The sequence below is a fragment of the Leptosomus discolor genome, chromosome 2, assembly GCF_034619465.1.
Source record: "Leptosomus discolor isolate bLepDis1 chromosome 2, bLepDis1.hap2, whole genome shotgun sequence".
NCBI classification, from domain to species: Eukaryota; Metazoa; Chordata; class Aves; order Leptosomiformes; family Leptosomidae; genus Leptosomus; species Leptosomus discolor.
The window spans coordinates 103,122,268-103,137,839 of NC_141392.1; the positions used below are offsets into that span (position 1 = coordinate 103,122,268).

The following is a 15,572-nucleotide window of genomic DNA, read 5'->3' on the forward strand; positions in this document are numbered from 1 at the left end:
GTAAGATCCTCTGCTTTTATTTTACAACTAGTCTTAAAATCAAGCTATCTCTTCATAATAATGAAAAACAGAACATATTTTATTATAATACAGAAGTAAATTGTAATACTTGTGTAATTGCATTGCTTTCAGCTATCTTCCTGATATTCATTAACTTATCTGAGTCTTTATAATTTATTTATTTTAATTGTAATAGTGCTGAGGAATTCCCTTCATTATTTAAGGGCCTTTTTAGTTGACACTGCATAAATGCAGAGCACATAAGTAAAGCCCAGCGTTCAAATCGAAGCATCTCAATGGAACCAGCAGGAATAAGTTCACAAAGGTGTTAAGCTTAGATCCCAAATATGGAGATGTTAATCTGAAAAGCATAGAAATACAAAAAGCAGCTAGAATATCATTGCAAATAAATAGCTTGGGAACCTGCTTTGATTTTGCATTTTATCTTACAGTTAGATGTTGTGGTATCTAAGAATACAGACCACTAAAAATATAGATATCTTTTTGGGATATATATAATAATAGTTACCCTCTCTGTTTTTTCTAGTGTCTAAGAACATAGCTGTTCTCATGCAGAAGTTATTCCTATAGGAGTGCACTAATTCAAGAATCATTCTTCTCTCTGGCTACAGTTTCTTTAAGAATATTAAAGAAGTGATATCTTTGAGAATGCAGTTCTCAAATGTGCAAAATTTAGTTGCAACTGGTCAACAAGTTCAAAAGTTGTTAAATGTGGACGCAGCAGTCACATACATATAGAGAGCTACTAAAGCATAATTCTTTCCCGTTTGGGAAACCAGGCTACAAAAATATCTGTCTACAGATTGTCATCTGTTGTTTTGTTTATATGAAAGGGTATTACTCAACAGTACTGTCAACTGAAAACTCTAGTAACATCGTCGTGCAGAAAACATTATTACATTTGCCATAGACAGCTAACTCTCCTAGAAATTTTATTAGTCATTCAAAGACATTACTTATATGGAGATTATCTTTTTAGTTGAAGAAATTATCTTCTAAGGTTATAGAAGTTAATTGACAATAAAGTTCTTTGTCATGTCTTGCGATATTCCTATTTTGTGTCAATCAGGATAAACAATTAACAGTGTTTGTTCAGGGCCAAGGTGTTCCCTTGCAAAACTTAGAAAGATGCCCCACATAAAACTGGAATTCATGGATTTCAACGCTTTTCAAGTCTTAGATGCCTAAATTTTTCCTTTGCTTTCACAGAAAGGGATAATTATTGTCCTTTGAAAAGTGTCAGGAAAAGGGAGTTTCTCACCCCAAGTAAGACTGTAGAGATGAAAAAATTTATGAGAAAATGTGAGGCCTGAATTCTAGGTTTGCTTCTGTCTAAGAGTATTCGGATCCCTTTTTCCATATGCTATTCCACCAAAGTAAAGACAGACCATAATAAGGACAATCTTTTCTATTTCTGTTTGAAGCTGGAGAATTATGCAGTCAGGAATATAATACTCATGGATCAAAGTCCCTGAGAGTCCTAATCACCTAGGTATTATGCAAAAGAGCTTTCCACCACACTTTTCTTATTAGAGTAGGTGTTATCACTGAGCTTGATGCATGCCTTATGTGCTTGAATTTTCTAAGAGCTTCCTGCCCTGCCAAGATTTACATACACACCTTTCCCTCACAGGACGTATGAGTTACAAGCACTCACCTTTTTTCCTTGAAGAGGGTTCTCTTACCTGCACACACCTGAAAGGCTCGGAGGTCCCCACACTGCTGCTCTCTGCAACTCACTGACCCACACACTGGTGAGAACACCCCCCATGAGGTCACACATGCACATGGAGGTGTGGGTTGCAGCCTGTGTTGCCACCCTGCTAGATGGAGGCAGACTGCTCTAAATGTCCCACTGGGAGGTTGGTCTGTCTGGCCTAGGCAGTGGCCATAGCTTTTTAGCAGTATCCTGTGTTTCTGTTAGATTAGATGCAATAGGAAACCTTACTTCTCATTGTATTAGAGGCAAATAGCTAGATTTTGTCCAGAGGGAAATTTAAGCAAAGTGTTCTTGTGTATCTAAACTGCACACAACTAAAAAGCTTCAGAATTTGAACTATGTTTCATCTGTGTGAATGTCATTCGATCTAATGCTGACTTTTTATTGAGGAGTTTTCTATACTAGCAATTATATTGGAATCTTGTTACTTATCAAAGGTTATTCCCCCCTCCAAAAAAAAAAAAAAAAAAAAAAAAAAGACATAAGTTAGAGGAGTTGCTGTTATTACTATTATTACTATTGTTGTTGTTGCTGTTGTACTATTATTACTATTACTATTATGTTTTTATCAGCCTTTGGTCAGAATGAGTGCCATGATCCAGGCATTCCTATAAATGGGAGGCGTTTTGGAGACAGGTTCCTTCTGGGAAGTTCTGTTTCCTTTCACTGTGATGATGGTTTTGTGAAAACCCAAGGCTCTGAATCCATAACATGTATTATGCAAGATGGAAATGTAGTATGGAGCTCTACTGTCCCACGTTGTGAAGGTAAGGACAAAATCTTTACTTTGCAGCTACAGTTTGAATAATGAAACTATTTAAATTTAGCTGACTTCTTACATTTCACCCATAAATAAAACTGCTTTAGCTGAAGTTATTAATTCATCTTATTTTAAGATTCTTCCAGACAAATGAGAGAGCAATAATAGAAGCAAGATGGCTTGCTTTTATATTCTTGGAATAAATTAGCATTCTAAAAATCTGGTTGCTGTTCTTTTCAAGTTCTGATTGTCACCATCATTACTTAGTTGTGAGTTATAGCTGTTACAACAGTTTTAGCTGTAGTGTTCTGAAGAACATAATTATCTGCCACATAGAAAAGCGAAGTAAATTTTCTATTCAAAAGTCCTTTATAAAATTTTGCACCTTTATTTTTCTCTGAACAAGAATATACATGAATTTCTATATGTAACATATTTACCTGCAGCACATGTTTTCCTGAGAAATATATTGAAAATCAGAACTATGTTTAATATTCATTATCCCCTCCGCCCAATTCCAAATTTGTTTGCTTCTTCTTGACTAGGTGAATAAACAGACTAAGATGAGCTACACTTACGATTAAGTCTCTCTTTAATATGAAATACAGTGAGGAAAAAAAAAAAGAAAATGTAGGCTGATTCCTTGATACTTAATAGTGATGTGTCCTAAGGCAAGACATATGACTGTATTTAATTAAAAACTAGAGTGTGTCCGCTAAAAGTAATGTTCCAAAAATTGTATATCTTTTAGTAAACTATAGATATATTTTCAGACACTCAATTAAATGATACTTTTTTGAATAAACCAATCCAAACCTTCTAGTTGGTGTAAATCTCACATCTCCATTAATTGCAGTGTCATTGCAGTAACTTTAGGATCTGGATTGTATCATTTTTATGTTTTTTGTTATTTGGGAAATTTGACAACTCCGTTCTCATAAGACTGTGGATTTCTAAGAAAATTTAGAGATACTAGAAAAAACATGTTAGCAGCCTGGAAGAAGTAGTGTACATGAACCTAGATGTTGTACTAGCAGGGTTTCTTATCCTGATTAAGCCATGTAACGAGTTATGCAGTAGAGCAGGGTTTTTCTTGCCTAGAGCAAAGCCAGCCCACTCCAAAGCAGGGATGTGGGCAGTGTTCTTCATCAAAAGATGTTTTCTTATATTTAAACTCTATATACAATTGATAAAGTAGCAATGTAACCTTTACGTAACTTCATTTCCACAAACACACAAGGGCCCGAGGTGAGCACTTTGAGAAAAAAACGATAGAGAAAACAAATACAGAAATGACTCTTTAAGAAAATAGATAAGTACTGCTCGGCTATCCTTTCTTTGAACGTTTCAGGATGTTTACCTAGTTTTTAATGAGGAAAAGATTAAACTATTAAGACCTTTTTTTTGTAGATTTTGCCTATTGTTTGTTTTGTTATAGAAGGAAGTACAGTTCTTCTAAGTTACGTTCAGGGTGTGTTCCTTTCTGATGTGGATTTGCTTCCTAGCTGGTAATTGAAGGAATTTCTGGGTTTGGGTTACAGTATGGACCAAGCATCTTTGCTAGTTAGTTTAGAGACAATTTAGTTTGCTTCTAGTTGTCTGAGGTTCCTGAGCAACAGTTGTTTATTGTTGTTGTTGCTCTGTTCTGTGTCTTTCTATACCTAACAACCTTTATAGCAACACCTGAAATGCATGAAGTAAGTGATGTGTTATAATCAGGTGAGGATCAACAGTCTTGTGGTTGGATATGTTTTTAACATGAAAAAAATTAATTTAAAAGACAACATGGAATGCATTTCATTCTTCATTAACTACTGTGGTGGGTTGACCCTGGCTGGGCACCAGGTGCCTACCAGGCTGCTCTATCACTCCCCCTCCTCAGTTGGACAGGGGAGAGAAAAATATAGCAAAAGGCTTATCGGTCAGCATAAGGACAGGGAGATCACTCAGCAATTACCATCATAAGCAAAATAGACTCAACTTAGGGAAATCAGTTTAATTTATTACCAATCAAATCAGAGAAAGGTAATGAGAAATAAAACCAAATCTTAAAAACACCTTCCCCCACCCCTCCCTTCTTTCTGGGATTAACTTTATGCCCATTTTTTCTACTTCATCCCCCCCAAGCATCACAGAGGGACAGAGAATGGGGGTTGCACTCAGTTCATCACACGTTGTCTCTGTTGCTCCTCCCTCCTCAGGGGAGGACTCCTCACACTCTTCCCCTGCTCCAGTGTGGGGTCCCTTTCCATGGGAGATAGTCCTCCACAAACTTCTCCAACATGAACTGCTCCAGTGTGGATCCCTTCCATGGGGTGCAGTCGCTCAGGAACAGACTGCTCCAGCATGAGTCTTCCATGGAGTCACAAGACCTGCCAGCAAACCTGCTCCAGTGTGGGCTCCGCTAACGCCATGGCTCTGCAGGTCCTGGCAGGAGCCTGCTCCAGCACGTGCTTCCCACAGGGTCACAGCCACCTTCAGGCATCCACCTGCTCTGGCGTGGGGTCCTCCATAGGCTGCAGGTGGATATCTGCTCCACTGTGGACCTCCATGGGCTGCAGAGGGACAGCCTGCCTCACCATGGTCTTCACCACAGACTGCAAGGGAATCACTGCTCCAGCACCTGGAGCATCTCCTCCCCCTCCATTTTCACTGACCTTGGTGTCTGCAGAGCTTTTTCTCTCACATATTGTCACTCCTCTCTTGCAGTTGCTGTTGTTCCGCAGATGTTTTTTTTTTTTTCCCCTTCTCAAATCTATTATCAGTGAGGCACTACCACTGTCACTGATGGGCTCGGCTTTGACTAGTGACACGTCCATCTAGGAGCAGGCTGGCATTGGCTCTATTGGTCACGGAGGAAGCTTCTAGCAGCTTCTTACAGAAGCCACCTCTGTAGCCCCCCTGCTACCAAAACCTTGCCACGCAAACCTGTTACCACTACACACATGTAATGTAAATGCCATTTTCCTGGCAAATCATTTTGACCCAAAGACAATTCAGTGTGTATGCTTTCTGGGTTGTTTTTTCCCCCACTTTCTTAAATCTGGAAAAACTTCCCAGAGACAAGTGCAAGTCATGAATGAAATCATATAACCTCTCTGAGGGGTTGTTTTTTTTTTTTTTTGTAAAAACATTGAATCAAAACTAGGAATACTAATTTACTACTCACAAATTCATGTTACTATTCATGTCCATATGACAGAATACATTTGCTTGTCACTACATAGGGAAATAGAAGATAAGTGACATTTCCTGCACTGCAATATGGAATTCGCTGATAATGATGCCACTGACTACTTGAGTGTAATACGAACGATACTAAGATAAATCTACCTGACCTTGAAAGCCTTCCAGACTTAAACTGCTCCATAGCCTTTGGTAAAATACAACATCCCAAAGCCCTGTGCTATGACAGCTTAATTTTTTAAGGGACTCATGTTTTCCAAAATTTGTTCAGTCTTTTCTGCTGTTGTTTAATCCTGCATGAAAGTTCTCTAATCCTATTCTGGTAAGTGCTTCCTTTCTAGCCCTTTTACTTTCATAACCCTCTCGCAATACTTTTTTCATTTTTATGGAGGACGATCAAGTTAGAGAACATTTAAACAAACTTGACATACAGGAATGGGCCTGATGGGATGCACCCAAGAGTGCTGAGGAACCCAGCCAATGACATTGCTAGGACACTCTCAATCATCTTGGACAGGTCATTTAACCTGGAGAGGTTCCTGAGGACTGGAAGAAAGAAAATCCCTATCTTCACAAAAGGAAAGAAGGAGGATCCGATGAACTACATGTCTCACCTCGATCACTGGGAATGGTGATGCAGCAATATTACTGGAAACAATTTCCGAACAGTGAAGAACAAGATGGTGACTGGGAGCAGTCAGCACGGATTTAAGAAGGGGAAATCATGCCTGACCAACTTGATAGCCTTTGTTTTAGTAAGGTGTTTGACACTGTATCATATCACTGACTGAGCCGTTGTGCTCATAGGGTTGTGGTCAGTTGCATGAAGTCCAGCTGGAGCCTAGTCCATAGTAGTGTATCCCAGGGGTCAATACTGGGTCAAATACTGTTTAAAATCTTCAGTAATTATCTGGATGCTGAGACAGAGTGCACTCTGAGTAAGTCTGCAGATGAAGCAAAACTGGTAGGAGTGGCTGATACACTGTATGCTTGTGCTGCTGTTCGGAGGGACCTTAACAGGCTGGAGAATCGAACTGAGAGGAAATGACAGGTCCTTCTCCTCTATTCAGCATTGGTGAGGCTACGTTGGGAGTGCTGCGTGCAGTCCTGGGATTCCCAGTACAAGAGAGATGTGGGCATACTGCAGTGAGTCCAGTGAAGGGTAACAAAGATGATTAAGGACTTGGAGCAAATGTTATACAAGAAGAGGTTGAGAGAACTGGGGCTGTCTAGATGGGACAAGAAAAGGCTCAGGGCTTAGAAGGGATCTTGTCAATGTGTACAAATACCTGATGGGACAGCATAAAGAAGATGGAGCCAGACTCTTCTCAGTGGTGTCCAGTGACAGGACAAGAGGCAATGGACACAAATGGACACAAACTGCAATACAAGAAATTCTGCTTAAATGTAAGAAAAAAACCTGTGAGTGATCAATCACGGGTTCAGATTTCCCAGACAGGCTGTGGAGTGTCTGCCTTTGGAGGGAGGGTATAATCCTGACTGGACATGGTCCTGTACAATCTTCTTTAACAAGCAAGGGATGGACTAGATGATTTCCAGAGATCCCTTCCAACTTCAACCATTCTATGATTCCATGGAATATTTCCCACAATCAGTTCCACTAAGCTGAATGATTCCTCAGAAAGGTATTAGATGGCACAGCACAATGAAAATAATTAACTATAAATTACTTGGAACAATTCCAACATAAATGTGGAATCATACTAGAACTAAAAAGTGATGATATATTTTTTTTTAATAAGATAATGTGCTTTTCAACAGAAGGAAGGCTGGCAGAATCAAGGGCCATACTCTGTGTATTAAGACATGTATAGAGTAGTAAGTTATGGTAAGATAGATTGCAGGCCTTATGATTCTGAAGAAGATAAAGTACTCCTAACGTAATGTAGACAATATAATTGTGTTGTGTATTAAACTTATTTTTCTACACTTTTTAATTCATTTTTTAAGTTCTTTGAATATATAATATTGTATTAGGAATACTGTGTATGATACAAATATATATGCTCTTTTTTTCAGCACCATGTGGTGGACATTTGACAGCATCGAGTGGTGTTATCTTACCACCAGGGTGGCCAGGATATTATAAGGACTCACTTAATTGTGAATGGGTGATTGAAGCAAGACCAGGACATTCCATTAAGATCACTTTTGACAGGTGAGAATCATCAAGTCAAACAACAAGTAATGTATGGGCACAAATATTTCTTTTAACATTGAAGAAGGAAAATATTCTTTAAGAACCCAAACTAGAAGAAGAAATTATGATGCACCACTTACATTACTACTCCTCAAGCAAAAACTTAAAGTTTAAAACTTCATTTGCATCATCTTTATTTATGTTTTAAACAATTTGCATTAAATGTCTACATCCTAGCACAGAAACACTGATGTCTTTTGGACTTTTCTGGACTTTTTACTACTTTATTCTTCAGGTACAACTATATATTGTCCCTGATGATGACTAGGTCTTACTATAAGAGAGCATAATTTTCCTAGAATACATTTTTTTTTCTCATTAGGATTTTTTTTTCTGATGGAACATATATGACATAGCTAGACAAGTGCATAATACATTGGATGAGCAATTGTCTGATGGGTCAGACCAGAGTTATAGTAAATGGGGTTACATCAGGCTGGCAGCCAGTCACCAGTGGGTTCCACAGGGCTCAATTTTACAGACAGTGCTCTTTAATATTTTTATAAATGATCTGGACTCATGAATCGAATGTACATTAAGTAAGTTTGCTGATGATACTAAACTAGGAGGAGCTGTGGACTCCCTTGAGGCTAGAGAAGCCTTACAGAGAGATCTGGGTAGACCATAGAGCTGGACAATCACGAAATGTATGAAATGTAATAAGAGCAAGTGCCAGATTCTCCACCTGGGATGGGGTAATCCTGGTTATATGTTCAAATTGGGGGATGAGAGGCTGGAAAGCAGACTCATGGAAAGAGATCTGGGGGTTTAAGTTGATGGCAAGTTGAATATGAGTCAACAGTGTGCCCTGGCAGCCAAAAGGCCCAACTGTGTCCTGGTGTGCAGCATAGCTAGCCAGTCACACGAGGTGATTTTCCTACTCGACACTGCGCTGGTGCAAACCCACCTCGAGTACTGTGTGCAGTTTTGGATGCCTCAATATAAGGACATCAAACTATTAGAGTGTGTCTAGAGGAGGGTGAGCAAGATGGTCAAAGGTCTTGAGGGCAAGACTTATGAGGACCGGCTGAGGTCATTTGATTTGTGCAGCTTGGAGAAGAGAAGGCTGAGGGGTGACCTCATCACAGTCTACAACTTCCTCAAAGGAGGCAGTAAAGGGAGAGGTGCTGATCTCTCTCTGGTGACCAGCAACAGGACACGTGGAAATAGAATGAAGCTGCGTCAGGGAAAGTTCAGACTGGACATTAGGAGAACGTTCTTCACTGAGAGGGTGGTCACTCACTGGAACAGGCTCCCCAGGGAAGTTGTCACAGCACCAAGACTGTCAGAGTTCAAGAGGTGTCTGGACGATGCTCTGAGTCATATGGTCTAGTTTTAGACAGTCCTGCAAGGAGCAGGGATTTGGACTCAACCCTTCCAACTGGAGATACTCTATGATTCTACTTCAGTGTATGTTAGCATACTGTATGCTAACACAGTGGATATCAGGATTTTATATGAAAGCTGAAGGTTTTACCATGAGTGCTAACACAGAGATCAAAACAAGGAAAAAACCCAACATGTCCAGACATCAGAATATTGTTAAAGGCAGAGTTTTAAACTTTGTTTTAAAATATTATCTAACTGAAATTATCATCCCAATTAATTTGCAAAAATGTTATCTCAGTGTGGAACTGAATGAGAACTACTGGAATGCATTGTGATTATGTCCCTGTGTAGTGTGCATGTTTCTTCTAGAATAATAATCTATTTGTCAAGGAAAATAATTTTCAACCTAGTCTACTTCTTATGTGGACTCAGAAGGTAGTGAAAATGCATTTAGGCAGAAGGAATGTGAACTGCAGCTTGTTAAATCCTTTTGTAATTATTGTGACCTCAATTAGTACTTTGGTCTAGCCATACAAGTATCTAACAAAATTGGGAATTTTTTGTCAAAGAAAGAAAGTGCTTAAAAAAAAGAAATGAAATTTTAAAATCTTCACCCTTCAAGAATCTTTCTAAAATAAGTAAAAAATATCCATTTATTTAGGTGTTTGATCTAGATACTAATATCACACTAAATACTCTATTTGACAAAAAGATGCAAAGGACAATATGAAAGAGAGCACCTACAGCTAGGCTGCAGAGGCTTTTATCGTACTGGCCTTCCTGTATTCCTCTGTTACCCAAGGGGGAAGCAGTGATCCGTGTCTAGTTTCACCTTCACGTGGAGTCAACAGTGATAAGCAAAATTTTTCAGTATCATTCAGCCTTCTATTTATAAGAGCCAAAACAAAAGGGATCAAAATTAATGGAGAGAAGTGTAGAAGAATGTAAAAGTGACTGTTACTGGGTCAAATCAAAGATCCATCTTGCTCGATACTGTGTTCCTCACAGGTAAAAAAAAATGCAGAATCCTAGGGAAGAGTGCGAGGACCAGACAAGTGTATCTATTTCCTCTAAGTACTTCTCCAGTTTGCAACAGGACATTCATGAACTGAAAGGTGTTTTTTTTTTTAATGTGCTTAGTGAGTTTCTGCATGTATCACTGCCATTGATTTCTTTGTTTTCCTCTTGCACCCATGTAAACTTAACATTACAACATTCTTCATTTTGGAGAACTCTGGAATATCTGTCTCAGACTGAAATGCCGTTGATAGGGGTGGTGACATATACAGACAAGGTGAACAGAAAGTCACCAGAACCAGACAGCATTCACCCAGGGGTCCTGAATGAATACAAAGATGAGATGGCTGAAAAATTAGAAGTTGTGAATAACTGTGACTGTTCTTTTAAAACTGTGGTGTTACCTGTGCACTTCAGGAATCAGATCTTTTAAATCTTTCATGGAGATCTAAGGAGCTGCATACTGGATGCCCGCTATGAAAACTATAACAAAGTGTAGCTCTAGTGGAAGCGTGGATAAATATGATATACTGGGGGAGTGTTGATATGGCTTTTGTAAAATAAATCCTATCTCAGAAACCTAGAATTCTTTGATAGTGTCAGAAAACATAGAAATATGTTAGATATAGTTTACCTGTGTTTTCAAAATGCAAGTTTTGTATTTTGCACCTCACCCTGCAAAGGGCTATTAAAAAACTAAGCATCATTTTAATATAAGGAAGGACATTGCATGATTAAAAACTTAATTAACATATGATAAAAGTCTCTCAGTGGAATTTTGGGTGTTCTACAGAGATCTGTGTTGTGTTCAAAACTGTTTAGCATGTTCAGAAATGATCTTAAAAAGAAGAAAATTAGACTAATTCTAAGTTATTCAGGATATGAAAAAAAGAGATGACTGAAGAATTGCTGAAGATTCTTACAAGACTAGGAAACAAAATTGCAGGTGGATTAAATAAGTGTGGAGTGAATCATTTGAGAAAACGAATTCCACCTTGATATATAAAATAGTGTGTTTCGAACTTACGTTGGTCACTGAGCTGCTAAAGTTCTGTAACACTTTGTCAAGAAACATGAATGAAAACTAACATGCACAGAAGATATTCGTGAACATGATTAGAGGTATGAAAAGTAACGTAGAGGAAGAGATTAAAATAGGTTATATATTTAGTTTACCATATCCTTTTTCCAGTCCTGTTTTGTTTTCTTATTATAAATGTGTTAACACTGGGGACAAAGGAAAGAATGACCAATACCAGAGAAGAATGGGAACTGTTTAAACAGTTTACATAAAATTACGAAAAATCGTGTTACTTCTTACAACAAAAAGTTGTTTGCTTTCATTGCATTCATCAGGAAGTTCCATAATTTTAAGTTGTTAATTTGTTATTTTTTTTTTCTCATTCAAGATTTAATACATTAATTATAAGCTTATATTTGCCAGCTTCTTTTTTTTTTTTTTTTTAGTTAAGCATCAGAAGCCTGAGGTTCAGGGATGTCTTCCAAATCCAGTGAAAGCAAACAGCCATGTTAATTGTAAGATGAAGCATTTTAATTTTATAAAAGGAAATATGTTGCCTGAAGTTGCAGATGTTTGGATGACCGACTATGACTTTAACAGTATGACCACTATATTTCTGAGGAAATTAATGGGAAACATAGGCTCCTGTGACATATGATCCAGTTTAAGAACTAAATTTACTGAATTTTTAACAGATGCACACATGTATTCCATTAACAGAATTCCAGAGCTTTGTGTACAAATTGTACTGCAACAAAATTGAACAAGAACTTCGAGTTTACCCTGGTATAAAATTGAGAATTCTCATAACATATAATTTTTAAAGTACAGGAGACAGTCAATTAATCTACTCCAGCCTTACACTGGCCTTGTTAAAAGAAGGCTTCTGTCCCTATTCTCTAAATGTTTCAATTGCAGAACAATATTACCATTAAGCACACATTTTTTGGTAGATGGAGAAGAAACATTTCCTTGCTTTCTTTGGCAGTTTATGGAGCTTTCCTGGCAGGTTAGGAAAATTGCATAGCTTTACTACATCACATTATAAATTTCATTAAAAGTGTTATACTTTGAGAAGTTAACGATAGTATAAAAATCTCCATTTTCGTTAATGTTATTTTCTTTTGTTAACATGAAGACTTTGCTACCCAGATAAAAAATTGGATGGAAAACCTTTTTATTACTTGCAAGAAACTAACACTGCTGTCTAATATAACATTAGCAAATTACAAATTAGTGAGCAAAATCACTATCAATTAAATAAAAATGTTAATTAATTGATTTTGTCGATTATTTGACAAGTACAATATTTTGTCAAGTTTTTTATCTGGTTTGGGGAAAATAGAACCCTTTTACACTTTGCTATATGACTTGCCCTCACAGATACAGCTGCCAGAATGAAACTTTGCATGAATGTGTTATTCATAATGTAAATTATCTCACTCTTGAGCTAATGAAGCTTTAATGTTGCTAGATTGCCTTACCAGTGTATTCAGAAACTTTCCAGGAATAGCAGCAAATGACTGAGTAACCCTATGAACATTTTACATTGAAACATTTTGCATTTCAGATCATGACTAATGCCTGGAAGGATAACAAAAAGTAAAATCTAATTGATTTGTGCCATAAGGAAATGGGCTGGAAGGATAACTGCTGACAGGAAAATTTTTGGTACTTTGAATATTGACAAAAACTTGCTGGATAGTATATGAAACAAAGCTTCTTATCTGAAACCTACCTAACTATATTTTAAGAATAGTATAACATAGCATTATTGAAGTCTTTTTAAAATTCTTTGTGAACATTTGGAAAATGTCCTAGCTTTTACTAATATAAGTATGCTAGTAAACTTTCAACAAAATAAAAAAATATACAAAAAAGTAACTCTTACTTATGTACTTTCAGTAAGGATGCAGAACTTCCATAATAAACTATCTTGATTTATCATTTCAGTAACAGTGTAGATTGCAAAACAAACCTCCAACCCAACTGTTTGATTTAAGAACAACTAGTAGTGAATGACTGCACAATTAGACATCCTTTATGAACTGGAGAAATTAGATGTGGTTTACTGATTGACACAGACATTGATTTTGCTGTTGATTTTAAAGTTATTTGTTCTGATCAACTATCTTATTAGTCTCCTCTTTTTTCCATTCTTGTCTATATTATCTGTTTTTTTGACACATTGAGATAAACTAAGGAATTCTGCTTATTATAACCGTAACAAATTTCAAAATGAGGGCTTGATGTATGTTTAGTGGTTTTGTACTGCTTTACTTCATAGGACAAAAATAGTTATTTAAAAGTCAAGTAGCAAACTATGTTAGAAAAAAAAAATCTTTGGATAAAAAAATAAACAGTTGAATATGTATAACAGCTTTTTTCCAAATAGTAAATATCAAATAATGACATTAGTGAGATGAAGTAATGAAATATTATTGAAGATGTTCCTAGGATGTCCAACTATTATTTAGCCTGAGGGCAAGAAATTTCTTGCGTCTTCATAATGCAGTTTTCTTTGAGACATTTTGCATTTTTGTACCCAGATTCCCCACTAAATATCTTTCTGAAGCCCAGTCATATGTTTGATCTGAAGTATATTACATCCCTTATGAATTTTATATGATACCAGACAAAACAAAGCAATGAAAAGGATGCGTAAAACCTTCCTTAGTTGTTATCCTCAGTAATACACTGATGGATCTGTAGATATGTGAATTTTTATATGTATGATATTCTTGATCAGTTACATTCAGGTTACATTTCTAACAGTTAAAGAAAATAACACAATTCCTCTTCCTACCAGCTGACTTGCATAGTCCTTTTCAGATTTCAGACTGAAGTTAATTATGATACTTTGGAAGTCAGAGATGGGCCAGCTAACTCATCACCATTAATTGGAGAATACCATGGAACACAAGCACCCCAATTCCTTATCAGTACTGGAAATTACATGTATCTGCTGTTCACTACGGACAACAGTCGTTCCAGCGTTGGTTTCCTAATTCACTATGAGAGTAAGTCTGATATTTCTCTGACAGATTTTTATTTATTTTTGAAAATAATATTCAATTTGAAAATGAGCAAACAAGTGCGAAAAAATAGACTTCAATAACTGTATTTGTATAAGAACAAATTATGTTTACTCTGCATTGTACTGACAGATAATTCTGAAACTATTAATTCATTTTAGATTTTTTTCTTCATGAGTTCATGTATGTTATTCAGACTACTTAAGGAACCAGGTGTTTAACCGAATGGAAAGCAATTTTAGAAACTTGCCCTTATGCATAAAGATATATTGTCTTTTGTTTGTTTGCTTGGTCCCCCCCCTTGTCTCTCACTTTCTCTTTCTCTCTTTTTTCTTTCTCTGATTTTAATAAACTTTTGCAGTACCGAGGAGAATTGGGCCTTATCCATGATGATTCCAAAATGCAAATAAATGTGTAATAATATCTCCCTGTGAACTACAGAATCATTATAATAGCATTTTCTTTTAAATTAGATACAGAAAATGACATATTAAACAGTCTGAAATCACACTGATCTTTATATTACAGTGTAGCCATTCACTTAAGTACTGAATAAAGAGAGCTTATGTGTTCAGTGCGGTTGTGCTAAACAAATAACCTGGCTTTTATCAATTGTTCTTATCTGGAATCTAACCTGGTTTTCTGTCATACTGAATCTGGAATGAGTGCTCAAACTTACATTTCATAGCTACATGAAAACTTGGAAATTCTGCGTGGCTTCTTTTAGCTTTAGCTCAGACACAGTGGTAATGGCTGAACAGATAATAGTATGATAAACTGCAAGGCTGCTAAATCATCTAAAGACAAGGAACAGTAGGCAGGTTTCTGCATGAGTTAACTGCAGATGCTGATTTTCCCTGACTGTGTTGGATCTAAATGTTGTTATGTTTTGTAAGACAATCCTTAAATGTTTATAATTTTGTGTTTTATTTTAAGCCCCCTGTCAGGTAGATGTCTTTTTTTTTCTGTTAAAATTTAAGTAATAAAATATCTGCCCTACACATGCTTAAAAAGGAAGGTCTAATTATGAAATTATTTAGAACAATATTTGTATATTTGCTTTTTATCTTTGTTGCAAAATTTGATCTCTCACACACATGACACTAGTTTTTAGAGCTAATTCTCCAGGTAGCATGATAAAATGTCAGAATTAGATTTGATTAGTGCACTTTAAACCTTGAAATTCGATTAGATCTTTAACAAGATGACAGAAGGCTAGTAAATGATCTTCATTTTCTATGTATACTTCCCATGCATAGCAT

General features: G+C 36.7%; 1 protein-coding gene across 1 annotated transcript in view; it reads left to right on the forward strand.

Moving 5' to 3' along the window:
• The window catches only part of CSMD1 (CUB and Sushi multiple domains 1), a 1,224,748-nt gene that overhangs the window by 896,405 nt on the left and 312,771 nt on the right, over nucleotides 1-15,572 (forward strand). Inside the window, exons 15-17 of the mRNA XM_086461528.1 lie at nucleotides 2,314-2,508; nucleotides 7,728-7,866; nucleotides 14,108-14,295. Coding sequence (XP_086317654.1) covers nucleotides 2,314-2,508; nucleotides 7,728-7,866; nucleotides 14,108-14,295 — 522 coding nt within the window. The remainder of the gene's footprint in view (nucleotides 1-2,313; nucleotides 2,509-7,727; nucleotides 7,867-14,107; nucleotides 14,296-15,572) is intronic.